This window comes from Penaeus japonicus, unplaced genomic scaffold, assembly GCF_977035675.1.
Source record: "Penaeus japonicus unplaced genomic scaffold, GWHDUDI00000001_assembly GWHDUDI00000037, whole genome shotgun sequence".
In the NCBI taxonomy this organism is placed as follows: Eukaryota; Metazoa; Arthropoda; class Malacostraca; order Decapoda; family Penaeidae; genus Penaeus; species Penaeus japonicus.
Window position 1 is genome coordinate 13555089 of NW_028234439.1, and position 9730 is coordinate 13564818.

The 9730-nt window shown below is 37.6% G+C and overlaps 1 protein-coding gene across 5 annotated transcripts in view; it reads left to right on the forward strand.

Moving 5' to 3' along the window:
• Positions 1-9730, forward strand: part of LOC122259672 (serine protease inhibitor dipetalogastin) — a 19282-nt gene extending 9552 nt beyond the window's left edge. The window contains exons 2-11 of one of the 5 annotated variants that reach the window (XM_086532286.1): positions 1079-1225; positions 2125-2295; positions 3185-3355; positions 3933-4301; positions 4968-5183; positions 6322-6552; positions 7138-7389; positions 7730-7969; positions 8642-8806; positions 9450-9730. In XM_086532286.1, the coding sequence (XP_086388412.1) occupies positions 1087-1225; positions 2125-2295; positions 3185-3355; positions 3933-4301; positions 4968-5183; positions 6322-6552; positions 7138-7389; positions 7730-7969; positions 8642-8806; positions 9450-9592 (2097 nt within the window). In that variant the 5' untranslated portion in view covers positions 1079-1086 and the 3' untranslated portion in view covers positions 9593-9730. The remainder of the gene's footprint in view (positions 1-1078; positions 1226-2124; positions 2296-3184; positions 3356-3932; positions 4302-4967; positions 5184-6321; positions 6553-7137; positions 7390-7729; positions 7970-8641; positions 8807-9449) is intronic. The other 4 variants (XM_086532288.1, XM_086532287.1, XM_086532290.1 and 1 more) reach the window with 4 other exon arrangements.

Genomic DNA, 9730 nt, shown 5'->3' on the forward strand with positions numbered 1-9730 from the left:
ACATTTTGTTAACCATTGCATACGAGTGCCGTGACGATAGATTTTTTTTTTTTTTTTTTTTTTTTTTTACTTATCGGAGTGTTTTCTTGTATTGTTTTCATAGTTGTACTAGGAATAAGAGCTATATTTAGTGACATTATCTTTTTACTACAATTACTGCAATTACCGTAATATAGGTTTAGTTTAGAATCCCAAACATAGATGGCACAACCCTCAAGCCTCGAAAGGCCCCCGTCCAGAATCTCAAACAAGCACCGACTTTAGAGAGCGATGACACAATGAAATACCGATCGAAGGTTCTAAAGCACCGGCGATGCAGGGAGTTGCAAGCAGAATAAGAAGAGGAAGGTAAACCGGACGATGTGCTGCAATGTGACCCTGTGCTAGTATGGTTGCTTTGTGCAACCGTAAGCTCAAGACGGCTTCCTCTTCTCCCTCTCTTCATTTTTTTTCTTCGTGAGGGATGGTTGTTTCTTTCATATTTATTAACGAAAGTAAAAACGTACGAAAAAGCAATAAAGCTGATTCTTATTCCTCTCTCAAAGCTGTAATACATCTGTCAGACTGAGTGTAAAGATCACCATGAGATAATACGGACTCTTTGCTACTATTTTAGTCTATCACATCATCGAAAAAAACCTGTCGCCGGACGCATATTAACCTCGAAATATAGTAAAACAAAAACAAAACTGACGGACGCAAAAAAGACTAGTATCCTAACAAGTGAATGGAAAAAACAAACAAACGGAAAAGCCATACCTATGTCCCGTGACGCTTCTGTAGTGATGATACAATTAGTAAAATTATATTAATGATAATGATGATAATAATGATGATGATTATGATAATAGTAATGCTAATGAGAATGTTAATAACGGTGATAAAAATTGTGATATTGTTAATGATAATGAATACTAACAAGAGGAATCATGATGGTAAACAACAACAAAACAACAGTAATAAAAATCATGATATCTAAAAAGATCATTTCGCAAATCTCAGACATATTTTTTCAGTATTTTTATTTTATTTTATTTTTATTAACATATCTGTAACTAAAACTTTGACCTTCCAGCAGGAACGAAAATGGGTGTCAGTGGCAACATGAAAGGTGTTTCCTTTTCCCTCCTGTTGGCAATGATGGCGGTTGGGGTCACGTTGGCACAAGATGGACAGCCTGGATCGGATTATCTGCCACCACGCCCTTCCAACACTCTCAAACCAGGTCAGACACCATTGAAATTTTCCTTCAGATTTTCGTTTGTTGCTTTGAGAGGCCCTTGACTAAACTAACATTTGCTTTAGCTGTTATATCTCCTACTTTCTTTTTCTTTTTTCCTTTTTCTGTATATTAACACAAACTCTACATAACTCTAAAATGTCACCTACATCAATAACCACCATCTTTTTCCATTACCATAAGCACCACCATCATCATCTTCAACATCATAATCAACATCAGGATCATCCTTTTCGCAATCGTTTAATTTCCTGCAATGATTCCCCCCTTTCTCTCCTCTCCCGCCGCTACTGCAATAACTGTTTTTTCCCCCTAATAATAATTGTTCCAATAAATGTTTTTTTTTCTAACATCTATAATCACGGGTTCCTAAACTACAGCATTGTCTAGCTTTCTCTAAATTTAATCCGCGGAGTATTTATCTCTATTACTTCAAGCAGAAACGGTACGCTTGCCCACATGTTGATCTTCAACTTCGCTCTGCAAATGCCTTTTCTGTAAACCATTTCAAAGTCAAAAAACGGATTAAAGTTGTATATAATTGGTTATATTTGGTATCCGCTTGTAGAAGATCAAGACACATATCATGGCTTTAAAGTTGTGAGGGCTTGTAATACTTTTATTATGACTGGTATTGCCTTTAAAGTGGTTCAGCTTGTAGATAATGGATTAAGACACAAACCATTTGCTTCTGTAATGGGTTATCTTGTAGAAATGGGACATAGATACACACCATTGCTTCTCAAGTGGGTAAATGGATGAGTGCACATACCATGGCTTGTGAATGAAATAGCAAAGTTACACGGGAAAAACACACAAAAAACATTGGGACTTCAGAAGAGCGTAGCCCACACACTATGCATGATCTCCCACAACTGTTGCAGCGGGTAGTGTAGCCTCAGTAGCCCCAACACCTAAGGACTGTTCTCAGGTGTGTCCTTTCGACTACAAGCCCGTCTGTGGGAGCGACGGCGTCACCTACAGCAACGACTGCACCTTCAGCGTCGCCGGCTGTATGAACTTGGGTCTTCGTCGGCTGTACAGCGGCGTCTGTGGTGGGTGTAGGGGCTTGGACGCGGTGTGGCTCTCCTCTTGGAAAGTGGTGCTTGATTTGCGAAGTGATTCAGTTTCTTAAAAGTGGGCCTTAACCTCTTTCTGCTCGTGGTTATTTCCATATATCCCTTTTTTTATAATGCGGCTTTTGATTGTCTCTTACTTCTTTTCTCTTTCTGAAATAGTATTCAGTCTCAGTTACATTAGCACCACGCCATCATCATCACCATCGGAATAATTTCATTTTCCACCTCGCCGTTACCGCAACAACTGTCTCCTCTTCTAACACCTATTTCTAAACGAATTTCTAAACTATCTAACTATCGTTCGACTATCCACTCCACGAAGCTTTTATCCCAAGTACATTAAACAAAAAACTACATCTAAGTTATAGCTCCTTTTTCTTCAACTTCACCTTCCAAACGTCAACTTCTAATAAAACTTCTTTGCGGAAAAAATATGATTAAGATGTATGATGCTGTTTATAAATGGTATCAGCTTGTAGAAGATGAAGACATATGTTATGGCTTCTATGCTGCGTTGGCTTTTACGATGCTTATCATGATTGAGAATTGCTTCTAAAATGGGTCATCTTATGGAGTATGAATTAAGACATAACCCATTTACTTTTATAATGGGTTAGCTTGTAGAAAGAGGATTAAAACAAACTATTTGCTTCTAAATTGGACAAGCTTGTAGGAAATTATTCTAAACACATACCATGGCTTCTTAGATGGTTAAATGGGTAAAGGCACATGATTTTGCTATAACTTGTAGATCTAATTAGAGGGCAACACAGGAATAAACACTAACACACACACACGCAAAACCAAGAAGACTTCGAAGGAGCGTAGCCCACTCACTGTGCATGACCTCACCTAAATATTACAGCGGGTAGTGTAGCTTCAGTAGACCCGGCACCTGAGGACTGTTCCCAGGTTTGTCCCTTCGACTACAAGCCCGTCTGTGGGAGCGACGGCGTCACCTACAGCAACGACTGCACCTTCAGCGTCGCCGGCTGTAAGAACTCGGGTCTTCGTCGGCTGTACAGCGGTGTTTGTGGTGGGTGTGAGGGTAGAGGGGCTTGGGTGAGGCGGAGCAAAGTGGATGGTGGTTTTTCTCTTTCTTAAAGTGGTGATTGATACCCTTAGTGTTTTAAGTGTTTTTATAAGGGTTTTTTAACTTTACATTTTCGTTTATTTTGTTATTCAGTGTTTTATATTATTTAAGTATTTTCAGTTACTATATATATATATATATATATACATATATGCATATATATATATATATATATATATATATATATATATATATATATATATATATATATATATATATATATATATATATATGTTTATATAAACAAAGTATATATTGCATGGGTGCTTTTTAGAGGACTGTAGACTGTCATGCATGGATTACGTGGCTTGAGGAATTTTAGTTGCTTTAATAATAATCTGATGGCCAAATAATATACAACAGAGTCAATAAATTAAATCTCCAAATCAATAATGAATGGCAAAGAAGTTATTTATGAATACTAATATTATCATAAATATCTCTTTCTTCAACGACAGTGATCTTGAAACACTTCGAACATCTTACAAGTCACTCAACGCACCATCGCGTTTCTTTCCAGAAGTCCCTTCAGTCCCCTCCGGTCCTCCTGCCCCCCCACCCCCACCACCCCCGTCCCCAGCCCCCGCCCCCCAGACTCCCTCGAAGCCCCTCCCCCCTCCCGTCATCCCCTTCCCCCCCGGACCAACCTTCAACGTGCGGGACAGTGTCGGAAACCTGGACGTGACCTTTGACTACATTGACCCCGAGAACATCCCGACCTTCGACGTCGTGGACCCCAGCGCCTGTCCCGAAGCCTGCACGAGGATCTTCTTGCCTGTGTGTGGCACGGATGGGGTCACGTACAACAACAAGTGCCTCTTGGACATTGCTGCTTGTAGGACCAGGCTTGAAGGCAGTCCTGTTCAGTTTGCCTTCGATGGCTCCTGTGGTAAGGTTTTCGGATGGTTTCATTTTTTTTTTCTTTAGATTTCTTTGCGTTTGTTTTATTTTGTTTTTCGGTCATGCGGGGGAGTTTTGCTTTGTTTTTGTTTGTTTGTTGGTTTTGATTTTGTGTTTTTATTTTTCGGGGAAGAAAGTTTTTTTTTTTTTCAATCATCGACCCTACTTTAATTCTGGTATTTATTTATTTTTTGAAAATGTTGTTTCGGTGATATAAGGAAAGCTTCGCTCTCTCCCTAAAATGGGATTCCGTTGCATGTTGATTGCTTTCATTCAATTACCGATTTCATCTCTCAAGAACATGAAGTGTTTTTTTTTAGCTATCTATTTATCTATTTTATCTATGTTACAATACATTTCATTAGCATACATGAAGCATAATTATGTAGTCACATATTGAATAGTAGTCAGTATGTGATTACTACACACCCAAAAAGTATGATCCAAAAAGATATGTGAACGATTTTTTTTCTCGATTTTTTTCTTTGAAGCACATTTTTTTTATATTTATCCAATCACACATCTTTGTTTATCTATCTAATTTATCTAACCCTCGACTTATTATTGGTATATTCCAATTCAATTTTTATCCCTCTCTTCTAAATCGCACTTATTTCCCTATTTAGGTTTTTCACTCCTTTTTATTCTTTCACAGAGACCCTCGAGTCGGTGGTATCGGATGTGCTAGACGTTGAACTTGCCAGTCCCTTGTCTTCTGCAACATCTTGCCCCGAGAATTGCAACAAGCGGTTCGCTCCCGTGTGTGGCAGTGATGGAAAGACCTACAACAACGAATGCATTCTCAATATTGCAATTTGCAAGGCACAGGGAACAGGAGTAACGTTGACCAAGGCCTACGACGGGGCTTGTGGTAAGCGGCTCCTTGTGCTTCTGTCATCGTAGCGTTTCTTAGGAATCTTGTTTCTTTTTCTGGAGTGCGTAGTGTTACGGCAATTGCAGAGAGTCACCTACTTTCTTGGCGAAGCTGCTTAGATCTTAGGGAAATATATGTATTCAATATATTATATATATATATATATATATATATATATATATATATATATATATATATAAAGAATTATATATTTTATATAGATAATTATATATACAAATGATATTCACACACACACACACACTCACACACACACACACACACACACACACACACACACACACACACACACACACACACATATATATATATATATATATATATATATATATATATATATATATATATATATATATATATATATATATATATGGCAGATAAACCCACTATACACAAAACAGTTTATTGAAAATGAGACAACAGTTTCAGGATCCATCTGGATCCCATCTTCAGGACCTGAAGATGGGATCCAGATGGATCTTGAAACTGTTGTCTCATTTTCAATAAATCTGTTTTGTGTATAGTGGGTTTATCTGCCATTTATCAACACGGAAGAGTGTTTTGCAAGTCATATATTTATATATATACATTTATATATATATAAAAAATGTATATATATAAAATATATGTATATATATATATATATGTTATATATAAATATATGTATATATATATATATATATATATATATATATATATATATATATATATATATATATATATATATATATATATATATATAATATATGTACACACACACACAACACATACACACACACACACACACACACACACACACATACACACACACACATATATATATATATATATATATATATATATATATATATATATATATATATACATATACATACACATATGTGTAACTATATGTAAAGAGAGATAGATCGATATAAATAGATAGATAGATAAGTATTAAAAAGCGTGTGCATCTGCATCCGTGTGTGTGAGTGTGACTGTTTGAGTGTGTGTGCGTATGTGTGTGTGCGTGCATGTATGAGCTAGTGTGCTTTCGCTTCTCCACGCAGCCCCCTCCCCCCCAACTAAACCCCCCAACCTCGCCATCGCCTCACCAGTCCTACCCCCACCCCACCAGCCCCACCCCCCACCACCGCCCCTGAAGGAGCCGAGCCCCTCGCCGTAGCCAGGGACGAAGCCACTGCTGCCCCTGCAACATCCCCTTGCCCTGAGAATTGCAATCGGAAGTTCGATCCCGTGTGCGGCAGTGACGAGGAGACGTACAACAACGAATGCATTCTCAACATTGCAATTTGCAACGCTCAACGAAGGGGACTAACGTTGGTCAAGGCCTATGATGGTGCCTGCGGTGAGTGAAGTGTGGTGAGGCTGATTTTCCAATGGCTGACGCTATATACTTCTGCTTTTAGGAATAGTAGATGGTTAGCTATGACGTAAATCGGTGTGTTTATTTTATCAAAGATGAACGTGATATATATATATTGCATATATATATATTGACTGTCCTTTTCTCTGTCGAGTTTGACGTATATTAATATCACAGGAAAGAACTGGTGAATCTAATATTTTCTATAATTTCCAAAAGAAACACGATTTCGGCCATAAAGTCAAACAGAAACGCAAGACCATTTTTTTTTTGCATATAGAAAGTGGCCATTTTATCGTAAAACTCTTTCCTTATCGTCATTTTATTTGCCTATTGTTTCTCATGTGGTTTTTATTTCTATTATTTCTATTCATCGTGATTTTCCAGTTTTTGCCATTAGTAAAAAAAAGAAAAAAAAGAAAAAGAAAAAAAAATATATTGCATAATTCATTTAAAACAAAAGCACAATTCCTCCAAAGAAAAGGCCTAATTCCTCCTCTCATCAAATGATTGATTACACAGCAACCCCGACATTCACAAACCCACTTTCCTTCCCTTTCCTCCCAGCCCCCCCACCCACCAGCCCCCCCTCGCCATCTCAAGCCGGACCTCTCCTGGACACCTTCAATCCAAAAGCCGAAGAAGGAGCCCCTGCAGCTGCGCCTTCGTCAGCCTGTAACACGCAATGCGACAGGACGAGCAATCCTGTGTGTGGCTCTGACGGCAAGATTTATGGCAACGAGTGCACTCTCAACGTTGCCATTTGCGAGGCTCAGTTGAGGGGCGTGGTGATAGAGGAAGCTTACTATGGCGACTGCGGTAAGGACTTGAAGATCTTGGTTTGATAAATAACACTAGTCTTCCGTAGACTCGTATATGTCATAAGTCATGTTGAAATGATGAATGCAATATCGTTTAATTACACATTAAGGACAACATTATAGCATCAAAATCCTGTTTCCTTGTAGTATGGTAGCCTCCTCTCCTTGCTATGTTAATGCCATTATTACAACAACAACAACAACTACTACTACTATTACTACCACTACTACTACTATTACTACCATCAACCTCACATCACCCACCCATTTTATCATAGAAACATCAATCAAAGCATCAATCGCTCATACACTTCCCCCTCCCCCAACCCCCACCACAGAAACGCCCACGGAAACGCCCACGAACACCCGCCCGGAGCAACAAGAAAGTTACGAAGTCGCGATCTCGGAAGAAGCAGCATCCGACTGCCCGGAAGTGTGCGAAGAGGTTTTCTCTCCCGTCTGCGGCACGGATGCTGTCACGTACGATAACCTGTGTTCGCTGAAGCAGTCTTCGTGTAGGACGAGAGCTGCGGGCGGAGGGGCGCCGCTTGTGACCAGGGCTTTTGAGGGGCCGTGTGGTGAGGACTTTATTTTTTTATTTTTTGGAATTGTTTCATTGTTTTTTTTTATTATTTTATTTTATCGTGACCAGGGCTTTTGAGGGGCCGTGTGGTGAGGATTTTTTCAATTTTTTTTTTGGAATTGTTTCATTGTTTATGTTTTTTTGTTTTTTTATGGTTGTCCCTATTGTTGTTATTATGATTTCTTTATTGTCGTTGTGATTATCATTGCTATTGTTATTACTGTTATTTTGGTTTTTGTTATTGTAATTATTATCATCATTATTGTTACTATTATTATTGTTTTCATTATCATCAGGCTCATCCTTATCCTTATCACTATCGTTATCGTTATAATTGTTAACATCAGTATTATCACAGTTGATATTAGATAAATATCACTAGTATATTATTATAACTATTATCATTATTATCATCATGTAAGTATGCATATCCTCATTACCATTATCATCATTGCTATCATTATTCTCCTGTTCATTATCATCAAAGATATCGCATCTTTATACAAAGACGTCACACAAATAACAACATACCCAAATCATAACATAACCAAAAAACAACAACGAAACACCATTAAAAAAAAAAAAAAAAAAAAAAAAAAAAAAAAAAAAAAAAAAAAAAAAAAAAAAAAAAAAAAAAAAAACGTTTAACCGTCAACGTTTCCTCCAGTGGCCGCCCTGCCTCGTGGTCCTGTCTGCAAGGAAGAGTGTGTCAGAACTTTCCTCCCTGTCTGTGGCAGCGACGGGGAGACGTATAATAACATCTGTCTTCTGAACCTCGCTGACTGTCTCAGTCCCTTCTTTACGATCACTCTTGTTAAGGAAGGACCTTGTAGTAAGTCTTTTTTTATTTTTTATTTTTTGCTTTCTCCAAGTTATTTGTTTTCTTTTCTTTTCTTGTGATTTTTTTTTTTTTTTTTTTTTTTTTGCTTTAAGTGATTTGTTTTATTTCTTTCTCTTTCGCTTTGTCGCTCTTTCTCTCTCTCGCTTTCTCTCTCTTACTGTCTTTCTCTGATTCTCTTTCTCCGTATGTTCTCTCTGCTCTCTAAGAAACCTCTTCTTTTTTATCAGGAAGTGTTCGCTGTTTCTCTCTGTTGTTTTATATGTTTTACTTTGCGTTGTTGTATAGCATATAATGTTTATTTCCTTTTTTTTTTTTGCTTTTTATGATTTATCATTATTAGTATTTATTTTTTACGTTATTGTCCTTATTATTTAACGATCTATTTAATTATCCATTTTTATCGTCATTATCATTATTATTGTTAATATCAGTATATTTATTTTTATAGTACTTTTTATAATTATAATATCAATGTAACCATTAATTGTGTTAAAATTGTCATACTTTATTGTTATTTACCCACACCATATGCCTTCATATATTTTCCTCAGTTCTACGAGCACCTGAAGCCACGAGCCACGATTTCCTTCGCGCAAGCAAATCTCACGACCTCTTTCTCTCCTCTCGCTCATAGGCACGGATGATGACGATTCCTCCTCCTCCGACTCAGACGAGTTCGTGGGTCTTCTGTCTAACACTTTCCCCGAAGCAGGTCCTCCTCCAGGCTCCTCCTCGTCTGACCTCGCCCTCGGCGGTGGATACTTACCCCCCGTGTGATTCTTTTTTTTTTTTTTTTTTTGCGTTTATTTAGGGTGTGAAAAAAACATATAGTTGAATTTGATTATAGGATATTGAGAATCTGTGATTGATTGAATTTGTAGATTTATATGCGGTTTAATAAAATTTTGAGTATAA